Source organism: Notolepis coatsorum, assembly GCF_963971535.1.
Source record: "Notolepis coatsorum genome assembly, chromosome: 1".
NCBI lineage: Eukaryota > Metazoa > Chordata > Actinopteri > Aulopiformes > Paralepididae > Notolepis > Notolepis coatsorum.
The window spans coordinates 244,020,125-244,035,124 of record NC_140165.1 but is presented as its reverse complement, the minus strand read 5'-3'; the positions used below and the strand labels follow the sequence as shown (position 1 = coordinate 244,035,124).

Here is a 15,000-nt window from a genome sequence, read left to right as displayed (position 1 = left end):
GGTCCGGCTGCTCCCTCCCTGGCCGCCATCAGACCCTCCTCCGGGCTCCGTGCCTCTGGTCAGCGGGGCCGGCCGGCTGCTGGACTGCTCCTCCGCGGCTACAGGTGGGTTGTGTTTCTATTAGGCGCCGGTCATCGTGACCCATGACCCCATGCACCGTTACCCTGGCGGCGGCAGTGTAATGGCCCGCGGAGCGCTGCTCTCACAGACAGTCCGACAAAGCACGCAGCCTGTTGTTTCTTGCGCCATCATGTAGCGTCCTGCCCTTTAGATCTCACCTCGTCACGAGGCAAAGATGACGGTCAGTAAGGTGGGGATCAAAAGGGAGGCTATAACACCCCGCCCTGCCCTAACGTGTCAGATAGATTATCAGTCAAATATTGCATTTAGCCTATAGTTACCGTAAGTATAGTGTTGAACAGATTAGATTAGATTCAAGTGTATTGTCATTATACAGTACAAGTACAGTAACGAAAATTTGTTTGGCATCCAACCAGAGGGCAAATGTATAACAGTAAAGTGCAACAATATACAATGTACAGGTGATTAAACTGGGTATACAAATTCTAAATTAGTACTGTCTACAACCCCATGACGTATAGTTTAATTTGTTCGAAAATAATTGTGGTTGCTTCTGGTTTTAGTTCAGTGAACCAAATAAATGGGGAAAAAGTAGACTATAGACTTTGTCGAAGGTGAATTACAGTCTAATTTGTCCTTTTCAAATTATCTCTTATAGCTTCCATCATAGGTGCACATTTTGTATTTGAGAGACACGAAATCATCCAGAATTAGATTGTTAGCTATATTATCCACATGGTGTGAGAACAGTTATTATCCTCGTGTCGTGTGATAATGTGATCTAATCTAATATAATCTATACGGCCCTGTTGTTTTAGTTTGAAATTAAATTCTTTCAGCATATCTTAACCAAACTAGATTACAGCAAGTTACTTATTCCAAGATTTCTTGTGACATATTTCTGTAACTTTAATTTGATAGACTGGTAACAAAATGGCGTTCTTACAAATCGTGACAGTTTGTCATGTGGTCGTCTGCATTCTCTCCTCGGGGAAGTCTAATTAACTAATTGGCCTACAGGAATTGTATCGAGTGTGAATACTCACTGTCACTGTATACTTTACTTACTTATATATATTTAGATTGTAGTGTTTATTGTAACCATATTTATTGTAATGTATAATATAACTGATATAGGGCATACAGACCCTCATCTGCACCTTTGATGACTGCCTATATACTTGCTCATATATATTCAGAGTTAATTGTGTTGTTTACACTGCCTATTTTTACTTTTCTACTCTACTATAATTTGTATTGCCTGTATGTATTTTACTATTACCCTGCTATATACCTGTACCCCCCCCCCCTCCCTCCCCATGCTGCTATGATGCTGCCTGAATTTCCCCAAGGGGATCAATAAAGGAGTATCTTATCTTATCTTATCTGGGCCCGAATTGGATGCAGACAGTTGGTCTGTTCAGTTCACATGTTGTTAAAAGGCACCAGACCTAAACTAATGTTTTTGCATTTGAATAGTTCTGTTGATTGAGAGGATTTGAAAAAGCAATTCAGGTGACAGACAAATTCGATGTCATGTTAGCCGTTTTTTCACGCTGTCTCCCCGATAAGAACACCGCCTTTCACAAGACACCGTGTTTATTTTACACACTAACTTTGCTAGACCTGTTGACAGCAACTCCGAAATTCAATTTTCAACTTATACGACGGGGACATTGAATCATATTATAGCCTACAGGCGATATGACATGAGCAAGTCCGAGGGAAATGCCTCATTTCTCTAGCCGGCTTTAATTCAATGAGGGAGAGAGCGTTACATTCTGACTCACATGATGCTATCATTGCATTATAAGCACATAGGCATAATATTGTTCGAGATAACGCGATTACAGGTATCCGTGGTCTCGTTATATGAGGATGTTTCTGAGTGAGTGTAGCATTGCATCCGTTTTATAACCTTTCACAACACACAGCAAAAACATAACTTTAGGCTGTCAGCTGCAAACGAAATCATGGAAAGGACTTATATAATCAACTTGATTTAAATGTATACCTGACGTTCTGTTTATCATTGATTATGAGAACAAACACCAATAATACAAATAAAAAAGTCCGTTCTGGTCTACCCCCCCCCCCACTCACAATTTCTCTCTTAAAAAAACAATGTGTAAAACAGGCCAAATAGCTGCCATAAAGACGCCACAAATGACTAAATTCAAGATTACAATTCTAAAATCAGATTGTCTTCGGTTGACATTTTTATCAAATAAACTCTTTTCAGGATGTACTCTAAAAATGTGTTATGTAACATTTCCTCAAAGCTGTGTGTGTTTAAAAAAAAAAAAAAAAAAAAAATGTAGAACCACGTCTTCTGTTACAAAGCAAAACAAAACATTATTTTTGGAAATTTATATTCACAAATATGTTTTATATGCTTATTGGATAAATATAGCTGTGGACATTGAAACTAAAACAACACAATCTTGGTAGAAATCACATCAACTGGAACACAAAATCACATAGGCTGGGTGTGTGTGTGTGTGTGTGTGTGTGTGTGTGTGTGTGAGTGTGTGTGAGGATGTGTGTGTGTGTGAGTGTGTGTGTGTGTGTGTGTGTGTGTGTGTGTGTGTGTGTGTGTGTGTGTGTGTGTGTGTGTGTGTGTGTGTGTGTGTGAGAGTGTGTGTGTGTGTGTGTGTGTGCGAGTGTTGTGAGTGTGTCTGTGTGTGTGTGAGTGAGTGAGTGTGTGTGCGCGCGCGTGTGTGTGTGTGTGTGTGTGTGTGTGTGTGTGTGTGTGTGTGTGTGTGTGTGTGTGTGTGTGTGTGTGTGAGCAGATGAGGTGCTGGTATGGAGACAGTACATCTCTATAGAAGTGTTGCCTCAGCAGTGAACCTCTGAGGCCTCTCCATTCACACACAGGGCCTGATGGGGACCCAGTGAAACCTGCTGGCGGTGCCAACCTGCCGGGCCCCGGCCCCTGAGGGTCCCATGCGGGGCAGAGCACCGTGCTACAGTGAGCCTCCATGCAGCAGGGCCCACGCAGCTCACAGGGCAGAATGCGGTGGCAGGCTGCCACGGCTCCTCTCTCTCTCTCTCTCTCTCTCTCTCTCTCTCGCTCTCTCTCAGAACCGCTCGTATCTATTGTCATGGCTGGTTGGAAGCCTCCAAGGTAGGTTTCCTCTCACAGAGAGGCCTGTTCAGGTTGATGACTCCATGGCCTATATGTGGTAGAAACATATTTTTTTCCTTTTAATTATCAAAGGTATTATGGCTTTTTAAAAATGTGTATTAAATATAATGAACAGAATACAGAACTAATTGGAGTACTACTTTTAAGTCTTATGTTGTCGTAATTCTTTCCTGAAATGGGAAATATATATATTTTTAAAAGGAACATTTTCACTTCTCTAAGGAGCCTATCTTATTCCCCCCCCCCCCCCCGCAACTAGTATACATCCAAAATGACTTGCAGCAGTTTTTTTTATACAAATATATAAATACTGATATTGGAGGCAGAAAACATAATTATAACTGCACTCTATTGGAGTTAATTAATGGGAGGCTGAGCATTCTAAATTCTGTTGCCCGTAATATTCATGGCTTCTTGCCCCCATTGACTTCCACTAGCATACTTCACATGATGTGAACAAATACTAACATTGTCTTCCATCTTAAAAACCATAACAGTGGTGCAACTACTTTTTTTAAAGAGACTGAAATGGCTCCCAGTTTGTGACAAATCCTTAGAAAAGTGAAGGATCTCTTTTAACGTATTTGACATTAACGTGTACATTTAGTTAACTTAAAGTGTGTCATGGCAGTTAAATAGATATACATTGAGACATATGAGGCAACAAAAACTAATTTCTGTGGTATGTTCAATTTGTAAATAGATGTTCTGTACATAAACAAAATATATTTTCCCCTATACTGTTATGTATTATGTCTGTTGAACTACAATGACCCCCCCCTCCTGTTTTGATGTTCTCTGTATATCAGTAATATACTTAATAACAGTTCTTACATGTCATTAATATAGTTAAACGGTTGTCTTACATGTCATTAATATAATAAGTGGTTGTCTTACATGTCATTAATATAGTTAAGTGGTTGTCTTACATGTCATTAATATAGTTAAATGGTTGTCTACATGTCATTAATATAGTTAAATGGCCTGCAGGAAAACATTTGAAAGAAAAAATAATGAGGCATTCCTTTCCTCCCTCCCTCCCTGTCACATGATACAGTCAGCTTCTACCCTTCGAGTTAAAGCTCCCTTTTCCAAGCATGTAGGTCTCTGTTATCACCTAAATAAAACCAATCTCACAACAGACGTCTTGTTTTGTATGTATTGTCCAACTGTCAATGTAATAATGGGAAAATTATGTGAATTGTGCTTAAAGATAAAATAGGGTTCTTGATTTTTGATACGTTTTGCTTTTCCACATTACTGTCCAGAGTTAACCTATATACGGAATCCCAGTTATTATTTTTCCCAGTTTGCATGGGTTTAATTTTAACTGGTCAAGTACCCTAAATACTTTTTTATTACAAGTTTCTTATGATTGATTTATTGTGTTGAAAATAGTAATGAGTTGATACTAACACATTTACATTTAGTCATTTAACTGAACGCACGAGAGGTCAGCAGGAAGGGTATCTTTCAGCCGAGTAACAATGATCATCAAACAGTGTTGAAACTTGGGTGCTGCAGTGTTGAGTGTAGTAGTAGAGCCATATTAGTATAGTAGGAAGTAATTTAGGCAAGGAAAAGTGCATGATAGTAGAAGACGGTACGAAGGTTATGATAAAAAATGTTTCTCCATTTCACACAATATTAAATTATCCAATAAAGTGAACCAATGCTATGAATAATGGACCTCTTGTATTTAGCTATGGTTCCACTTTTAAATGTGTATACATGCGTGTGTGTGTGTGTGTGTGTGTGTGTGTGTGTGTGTGTGTGTGTGTGTGTAAACCAATAAGTGTTGATTAATAAACAAACTTGAAACTTGAACTTGATTTAAAGGGGCACTTCACAAAAGAAAACCAATTCTTATTTATTTTGCACATAACCTCACACACATTCAAAAACTTAATTTAGACACACATTCATTTAGTTTGAGTAATTGAAAGTAAATTAGTTTGACACACCAGTGATGTCATCAGGGACATTGAATCCTTGTGTTAATTACAGCTCCATGAAATTATGTTGATGAAAAAATAACAATACCTCGTCTTCCAGGGACTGCTACCTTATCATTTCACTGAGCTGTAATTATGGATTCAAAGTCCCAGATGACATCACTGGTGACCATATTCAAACTAATTTACTCTCAATAACTGTCAAACTAAAACTGTTTTTTTTTTTATCCACTTTTTCTCCCATTTTTCTATATTTTTCTCCCATCCCAATTTCGTATCATCCAATTCAACCCTCCCCTGTCACGAACGCTGTTTCTTGCCTCCCACAAGCCGGCTGCAATGTGGACTAAGTCATACATAGCACAAGTCCCCTCCGGTACTTGAGGTAACAGCAGTCGCATCTTTTCACCTGCGCAGCTCGATCTCTCAGTGGCGAGGAGTAACGCGTGTGAGGCTCACGCTGCCCCCGACACTTCCTGATTCTACTGCGCAGGCGCACCAACCGACTTGTAGGAGTCGCTTGTTCACAACGTTCGATCCCCACCCTTCAGTTTTCCCTCCCCGTAATACGGCCAATGTGTATTACTGCGGACGACCAGCTAAACTGAAAACAATGTGTAGAGCTGGATTCGAACACGCGAATCCTAGCGTCTCCACACTGGTGGCGAGTGCCTTGCCCACTACACCACCTAGCCGCCCTCAAACTAAAACTGTTTAGAGTTTTCGGATGTGTGTGCTTACGTGCAAAATAAATCAGCATTGTTCTTTGGTGAAGTTCCCCTTTAAGTTGAGTTTACCAAGAATTATGAACCACTCCACAGTTGAGTCCCATTCATTTAGCATTAGCGGCAGCTACATGTTTGTTGATATATGTGTGTGTGTGTGTGTGTGTGTGTGTGTGTGTGTGTGTGTGTGTGAGTGTGAGTGTGAGTGTGTGTGTGTGTGTGTGTGAGTGTGAGTGTGTGTGTGTGTGAGTGTGAGTGTGAGTGTGTGTGTGTGTGTGTGTGTGGTGTGTGTGTGTGTGTGTGTGTGTGTGAACCAGAGAACCAGCTCATGTATTCTCCTTCCTCACAAGTCAGACGACTCTCAGGGCAAAGAGCTCTCTGATCACCACATAGAAACAATGATTTACTATATGCTTTACTGTCTGGAACAGAGTACAGTACTACGGTCGTCGGTACAGTCATAGAGCTGGTCAAGCACTAAGCTAGCAGGTCACTATAGAGCTGGTCAAGCACTAAGCTAGCAGGTCACTAGGGCTGGTCAAGCACTAAGCCAGCAGGTCACTAGGGCTGGTCAAGCACTAAGCCAGCATGTCACTAGGGCTGGTCAAGCACTAAGCCAGCAGGTCACTAGGGCTGGTCAAGCACTAAGCCAGCAGGTCACTAGGGCTGGTCAAGCACTAAGCCAGCATGTCACTATAGAGCTGGTCAAGCACTAAGCCAGCATGTCACTATAGAGCTGGTCAAGCACTAAGCCAGCAGGTCACTAGGGCTGGTCAAGCACTAAGCCAGCATGTCACTATAGAGCTGGTCAAGCACTAAGCCAGCAGGTCACTAGGGCTGGTCAAGCACTAAGCCAGCATGTCACTATAGAGCTGGTCAAGCACTAAGCCAGCAGGTCACTAGGGCTGGTCAAGCACTAAGCCAGCAGGTCACTAGGGCTGGTCAAGCACTAAGCCAGCAGGTCACTAGGGCTGGTCAAGCACTAAGCCAGCAGGTCACTAGGGCTGGTCAAGCACTAAGCCAGCAGGTCACTAGGGCTGGTCAAGCACTAAGCCAGCAGGTCACTAGGGCTGGTCAAGCGCTGGACTTGAAGGACACTGTAAGGGAGAAAACACCAAACTATCACTCACTATAAAATGACAAGAACACAAGTGGATACAGACAGATTTATTTCCTCCAGTCTTATTTCCACTTGCATGAACAACACAGACGGCAAAGAGCGACTCTGTCTTTTACAAAACAAACATTACAGTCAATATCAATATCAATTGATCAATATCAATCAAGCATGTGTTCCGAATCAGGAGGAATAACTCCATGCTCCTCCGTCCCGTCGCCAAGCAGCAGCAGCAGCAGCAGCAGCCCGCAGCTCATTTCAAAACATGCTCAATATGTGGACCGTGTCGCTCAGAAGACTGAAGGCTACATTACTTTACAATTACACTTTTTGATTAGCACTGAATCAACAATCAGCGAGGAAAAATATTCAGAACCCGTTTTTTTGTCTTTTCGTTCTTCTTTTGGAAGTAGAAGTTGACCATCTTCATCCGTTCTCAATAGTGCATTTGACTTCCCATCAAGTCGAGGAGATTCCGGTTGAGCGCAGCTTGGAAAAGGCAAGCCGACAAATTGTGAAACGCACTTGAGGAAAAAGGGACAGGCGTTCCAGCTCAGACCTCCGGGCTTTTCTCATCATCAAAGCAGCAACAACAAACTCATAAAAATACCCTGGACAAATTAAAAGATATGCACTTTGAGAAAGTGGGGATGAGAGAGAGAGAAATATAAACTATACATGGAAAGATAGTTTTGGTCATAAAGTTGCTAATATACAGGAGAACAGCATGATCGCTGCACCAGGTCACTACTGGCAACTACTTCACAGTCAATTAACATTTACATGAGGTCACAAATTAAACCTGCAGGCTCAGGGGAACGTATCTAAATTACGTCAACAAAATAGTAACGACATTTCATGAGCGAGATTCTATCGTAAGTAAATCCATGAAATCAAAAGGCATTAAAATGTTTAAGCAAAAACAAAACAAAGAAAATTATCAAAGAGGTGATGAGGGCACGTTAAAATGGTTAGACGCACACACGCACACACATACACAGACACACACAGACAGACACACACACACACACACACGACTCCCCTGCTACACGTTGCTTAATGGACAGTTTCCATAGTCTATCCTCTTTCAAACATAGGCACAGACCAGGCATCACAAATGCACACACACACACACACACGACAGACAGACAGACAGACAGACAGACAGACAGACAGACAGACAGACAGACAGACAGACAGACAGACAGACAAGACAGACAGACAGACAGACAGACAGACAGACAGACAGACAGACAGACAGACAGACAGACACACAGACAGACACACAGACAGACAGACACTCAGACAGACACACAGACAGACGGTTTGATGGCAGGCTGAAGAGGACCAGAGTGTAGATGTCCTGGCTGGAGACGTCCACAGTGGAGAAAGAGAGAGAAGAGGTCGGCTGCTTCCCAAACCACAGCTGACCTAGGACCAGTTTCCCAAAGCCAACTCTTATCCACTGGCTTTGGACAGAACACGATCGATCTTAGTGCTGACGTGACCTTTGTGACCTTTGGGACCCCCCCCCCCTCCAGGGTAACATGGCAAGAGATGGTGGCTCCTTTCAGGTATGTGCATGACACACGCCAACACCCTCTGACCATCACTTAGGTAAACAACAACAACAACATAGAAACACGTAACATAGACATGAAACAACTCCAGTATCTGCATCATGTCAGATGTCAGAGTCGTGCTGGTGTCGTGTTGACGGGTTGTCTGTCCGGATGGATCGGAGGGCAGGCGGGCAGGACGGAGGTGAGGTGGCTGGTGGTCTGTGGGTGTTGGTGGGGGTGGGGTCCTCTAGGGGTAGGGGAAGGGGAAGAGGCTGGTGGTCTGTGGGTGTTGGTGGGGGTGGGGTCCTCTAGGGGTAGGGGAAGGGGAAGAGGCTGGTGGTCTGTGGGTGTTGGTGGGGGTGGGGTCCTCTAGGGGTAGGTGGAGGGGAAGAGGCTGGTGGTCTGTGGGTGGTGGGGGTCCTCTAGGGGTAGGTGGAGGGGAAAAGGCTGGTGGTCTGTGGGTGGTGGGGGTCCTCTAGGGGTAGGTGGAGGGGAAGAGGCTGGTGGTCTGTGGGGGTGGGGTCCTCTAGGGGCAGGACGGAGGGGAAGAGGCTGGTGGTCTGTGGGGGGGGGTCCTCTAGGGGCAGGACGGAGGGGAAGAGGCTGGTGGTCTGTGGGGGGGGGGGTCCTCTAGGGGCAGGACGGAGGGGAAGAGGCTGGTGGTCTGTGGGTGTTGGTGGGGGTGGGGTGGGGTCATCTAGGGGTAGGGGAAGGGGACGAGGCTGGTGGTCTGTGGGTGGTGGGGGGGGTCCTCTAGGGGTAGGGGACGAGGCTGGTGGTCTGTGGGGGGGGGGGGGTCCTCTAGGGGTAGGGGAAGGGGACGAGGCTGGGGGTCTGTGGGGGGGGGGGTCCTCTAGGGGTAGGGGAAGGGGACGAGGCTGGGGGTCTGTGGGGGGGGGGGTCCTCTAGGGGTAGGGGAAGGGGACGAGGCTGGGGGTCTGTGGGGGGGGGGTCCTCTAGGGGTAGGGGAAGGGGACGAGGCTGGGGGTCTGTGGGGGGGGGGGGGTCCTCTAGGGGTAGGGGAAGGGGACGAGGCTGGGGGTCTGTGGGGGGGGGGGTCCTCTAGGGGTAGGGGAAGGGGACGAGGCTGGGGGTCTGTGGGGGGGGGGGGGTCCTCTAGGGGTAGGGGAAGGGGACGAGGCTGGGGGTCTGTGGGTGGTGGGGGGGGGTCCTCTAGGGGTAGGGGACGAGGCTGGTGGTCTGTGGGGGGGGGGTCCTCTAGGGGTAGGGGACGAGGCTGGTGGTCTGTGGGGGGGGGGTCCTCTAGGGGTAGGTGGAGGGGATGAGGCTGGGGGTCTGTGGGGGGGGGGGGTCCTCTAGGGGTAGGTGGAGGGGACGAGGCTGGGGGTCTGTGGGGGGGGGGGGTCCTCTAGGGGTAGGTGGAGGGGACGAGGCTGGTGGTCTGTGGGGGGGGGTCCTCTAGGGGTAGGTGGAGGGGACGAGGCTGGTGGTCTGTGGGGGGGGGGTCCTCTAGGGGTAGGTGGAGGGGACGAGGCTGGTGGTCTGTGGGGGGGGGGGGGGTCCTCTAGGGGTAGGTGGAGGGGACGAGGCTGGTGGTCTGTGGGGGGGGGTCCTCTAGGGGTAGGCGGAGGGGAAGAGGCTGAGCGGCTGGCTCTCGTTGGTGGGCAGAGGGGAGCGATATCCCTCGAAGTTCCGCGGGATGCTGCCGCTGGTGGATCCTGAGCTGTTGCTGAGGGTCTCGATGCTGCCCTCCCTCTGGAGCTCTGTAGAGAGAGAGAGAGAGAGAGAGAGGGGGGGGGGGGGGAGAGAGAGAGAGAGAGAGGGGGGGGGGAAAGGGAGAGAGAGAGATGGGGGGGTAGAGAGAGAGGGGGGGAGAGAGAGAGAGAGGGGGGGGAGAGGGAGAGAGAGAGGGGGGGAGAGAGAGAGGGGAGGGAGAGAGAGAGAGAGAGGGAGAGAAAGAGGTTGAATGAGCTCTCAACGCATCTCCATCCTACCCAAGACACAGCTAACTTTATTACATTTAGTCCTTCAGCTGAACGCTTTCATCCAAAGCCACTTACAAGTTCTGTACAACAGGTCAGCAGGTAGGGTACGACTCTAAGTAACAAACCGTGTTGAACCTGGGCGCTGCAGTCTTGAGTGCATAGTAGTAGAGACATATTAGCATAGTAGGTAGTAATATAGGCAAGGTAGATTATTTGTAGTGCATAATAGTAAAAGACAGTATGAAGGTTAGTATTTCAAACAACAGGCGAACACACTACATGTCCACTTCCCACCTGCACACCTGCGAAACCCACTCGTGTCAGACAGGACCTTCTACTGAGTTTCACCTCTCTCTCGCTGACAGAGAGAGAGATGAGAGAGATAAAGAGAGAGAGAGAGAGAGAGAGAGAGCGAGAGAGATGAGAGAGAGAGCGAGAGAGATGAGAGAGAGAGAGAGAGCGAGAAAGAGAGAGAGCGAGAGAGCGCGTTTGAGTTTGAGCGGTCGTAGTGCCGTAGTTGACCACACCAGGATTTTGTCAACACAGTTGGAACCTGGAGGAAGCGATATAAAGAAACAAATTGCCAATAAATGTGAAGTCTCGTCAATATACCCCCCCCCCCCCTTTCCTCACTAATGGAACTGGTGTCGCGGAGTCACGTTAGTTAGTTAGATAGTTTAGCGTTAGCTGAGCGGCTAACGGCGGCTAACGTTAGCCAGTTGTGTCATAGTTGATAGTTTGTTGTTAGCCGCAGCGGCTAACTGCGGCGGCTAACTGTCGTTACAACATAATACTCGATGTTCACGATATAGTAATTTACTACATCTCATGTAGAACAAGCTATGATACTCGATATATCGCCCAGCCCTACTTCTTTGGTTAGTCTGTAAGACATTACAATGACCACGAGCGGTCCTTACTCCAGGGCCGCGTGGTGTGCATTGAAAGCACAGCAAGAGTCCGTACCTCCATGTAGTGTGTGTGCATGTGTATGTGCATGTGTGTGTGTGTGTCAGTGCGTGTGTGTGTGCGTGTGCATGGCTGTGTGTGTGTGTGTCAGTGGGCCCCTCGATCAGATGACATGTGGAGCCGGTCCGTCCCTCAACACGCCACGGCTGACAGGCAGGATTTCTCTTGACATGTTCCTCGACAGGAGAACTCACGGGGGAAACGGCCTCGATGTTCCGATACGGAACCCTCCATAAGGAACCCATTACCGTTATTGCATGCTGTAAAACATACCCCGTCGATATGCGCGCGGAACGGCACATGCGTGGCGGAGGCAGGACGGGTATTACGGCCGTAATCTATGTGGTGTACGTTGACACACATCAGACGTCTGGCTGTCTCCGCGCCGAGGCTGTATTTCACCCGCTGGCGCTCGCAGGACGTGGGTTCAGGAGCGTTTTGGCTAAATTCACACGTGTACATGGTAGATGGTAAATGGTGCATTTTATATATACAAGGATTATACAAGGATTATACAAGGATAGCACAGGGGGACAGTACTATCTTCCTGGACTTTTACTTTTACTTTTAGACCGACATAGTACAATTTGACACTTACTGTATATTCTGGATATTTATACTGTATTTTTTTTAGAATGTAACATAGGACATTTTATATTAGTATATTTTATATTAGAATGTAACACAGGAAATGTATATCCCGGACCGTATTTTATTCTTAGGCTTATTTTTTACTCTTATTTATGACTTTTAGTTTTGTCTACCTAAATGTTTACTGTTTACTGTGAGCGATTTGTAGTGCCAAATTTCCCTCGGGATGAATACAGTATTTCTATTCCATGCTATTCTATTCTATCTATATATCACTTTTATCCAAAGCGCTTTACAATTTTGTTCCTCACATTCACCCCCTCACTCACACGTTCACACACCGACGGCGGAGGCGACCGTGTAAGGTGCCGACCTGCTCATCGGGAGCAGTTAGGGGTTAAGTGTCTTGCTCAAGGACACTTCGACACGCTGCCCGGGAGGAGCGGGAATCAAACCAGGAACCTTCTGACTACCAGACGACCGATCTACCTCCTGAGCCACTGTTGCCGTCAACAGCAGAGACAGACAGGTCCTCATCAACACACTGAGAGACAGACAGACAGGTCCTCATCAACACACTGAGAGACAGACAGGTCCTCATCAACACACTGAGAGACAGACAGACAGGTCCTCATCAACACACTGAGAGACAGACAGGTCCTCATCAACACACTGAGAGACAGACAGGTCCTCATCAACACACTGAGAGACAGACAGGTCCTCATCAACACACTGACAGACAGACAGACAGGTCCTCATCAACACACTGAGAGACAGACAGGTCCTCATCAACACACTGAGAGACAGACAGGTCCTCATCAACACACTGAGAGACAGACAGGTCCTCATCAACACACTGAGAGACAGACAGACAGGTCCTCATCAACACACTGAGAGACAGACAGACAGGTCCTCATCAACACACTGAGAGACAGACAGACAGGTCCTCATCAACACACTGAGAGACAGACATGTCCTCATCAACACACTGAGAGACAGACAGGTCCTCATCAACACACTGAGAGACAGACAGGTCCTCATCAACACACTGAGAGACAGACAGACAGGTCCTCATCAACACACTGAGAGACAGACAGACAGGTCCTCATCAACACACTGAGAGACAGACAGGTCCTCATCAACACACTGAGAGACAGACAGGTCCTCATCAACACACTGACAGACAGACAGACAGGTCCTCATCAACACACTGAGAGACAGACAGGTCCTCATCAACACACTGACAGACAGACAGGTCCTCATCAACACACTGAGAGACAGACAGGTCCTCATCAACACACTGAGAGACAGACAGACAGGTCATCATCAACACACTGAGAGACAGACAGACAGGTCATCATCAACACACTGAGAGACAGACAGACAGGTCATCATCAACACACTGAGAGACAGACAGACAGGTCCTCATCAACACACTGAGAGACAGACAGGTCCTCATCAACACACTGAGAGACAGACAGGTCCTCATCAACACACTGACAGACAGACAGGTCCTCATCAACACACTGACAGACAGACAGGTCCTCATCAACACACTGAGAGACAGACAGGTCCTCATCAACACACTGACAGACAGACAGGTCCTCATCAACACACTGACAGACAGACAGGTCCTCATCAACACACTGAGAGACAGACAGGTCCTCATCAACACACTGAGAGACAGACAGACAGGTCCTCATCAACACACTGAGAGACAGACAGGTCCTCATCAACACACTGACAGACAGACAGGTCCTCATCAACACACTGAGAGACAGACAGGTCCTCATCAACACACTGACAGACAGGTCCTCATCAACACACTGAGAGACAGACAGACAGGTCCTCATCAACACACTGAGAGACAGACAGACAGGTCCTCATCAACACACTGACAGACAGACAGGTCCTCATCAACACACTGAGAGACAGACAGGTCCTCATCAACACACTGAGAGACAGACAGGTTAGATTACGCCTCTATACACTGGTTTGTACTGTACGCACGCAGGTATGTATTATTACACTGTTTACATACTTTATTTGAATCCACAGATTATACATCACGCACACACATAATTGCACAAGTGCACCAACTAAAAAGAAGCCTTTTAAAGATATCTCAACATACACCACACGCACACACGCACACACGCGCGCGCACACACACACACACACACACACACACACACACACACACACACAGTGGACAAACATAGACGTACAGACTGCTGTGTCATGTTTTCTACCAGGTGATAGTACCCTATGTGTGTGTGTGTGTGTGTGTGTGTGTGTGTGTGTGTGTGTGTGTGTGTGTGTGTGTAAGTGGGTATGTGGTTTGTGTATGTATGTATGTGTGTGTGTGTGTGTGTGTGTGTGTGTGTGTGTGTGTGTGTGTGTGTGTGTGTGTGTGTGTGTGTGTGTGTGTGTGTGTGTGTGTGTGTGTGTGTGTGTGTGGGTATGTGTGTGTGTGTGTGTGTGTGTGTGTGTATGTGTGTGTGTGTGTGTGTGTGTGGGTATGTGTGTGTGTGTGTGTAAACCCTGATGTGTCCAGTCAGAGTGAATGAAGAGACTACAGACCTCAAACAACAAATAGTCTACACCCTCCCCAGAACGACAGCAACGACCAGGAGGGAATTGGCATAACGACAAAATTGGGGGATGAGAGAAAAAGCAAAGAATCAGCTGATGATCAGAAAACATGATGAACCTCTGAATTGACTCGGGTGATATTTAAAGGAGCACTACGCAGTTTCAGGGGGATTTGTTTACATTTGCAGAGCCTGCATTTACAAAACACATTTACTTATTTACATGTTTACTTTACTCTACAATGTATTTCTTTGAATTATTCCATCTGGTGTCGTCATAAGTTCATAACTCATAACAGCGCCACCCTGAGG

The 15,000-nt window shown here is 46.7% G+C and overlaps 1 protein-coding gene across 1 annotated transcript in view; it reads right to left on the bottom strand.

The window, feature by feature from the left end:
* Window positions 1-10,123: 10,123 nt before the first annotated feature.
* The window catches only part of LOC311224517 (BCAS3 microtubule associated cell migration factor-like), a gene marked incomplete at its 5' end in the record, with an annotated part of 97,305 nt that continues 92,428 nt past the window's right edge, over window positions 10,124-15,000 (bottom strand). The window contains one exon of the mRNA XM_084309539.1: window positions 10,124-10,312. Coding sequence (XP_084165665.1) covers window positions 10,164-10,312 — 149 coding nt within the window. The 3' untranslated portion in view covers window positions 10,124-10,163. The remainder of the gene's footprint in view (window positions 10,313-15,000) is intronic.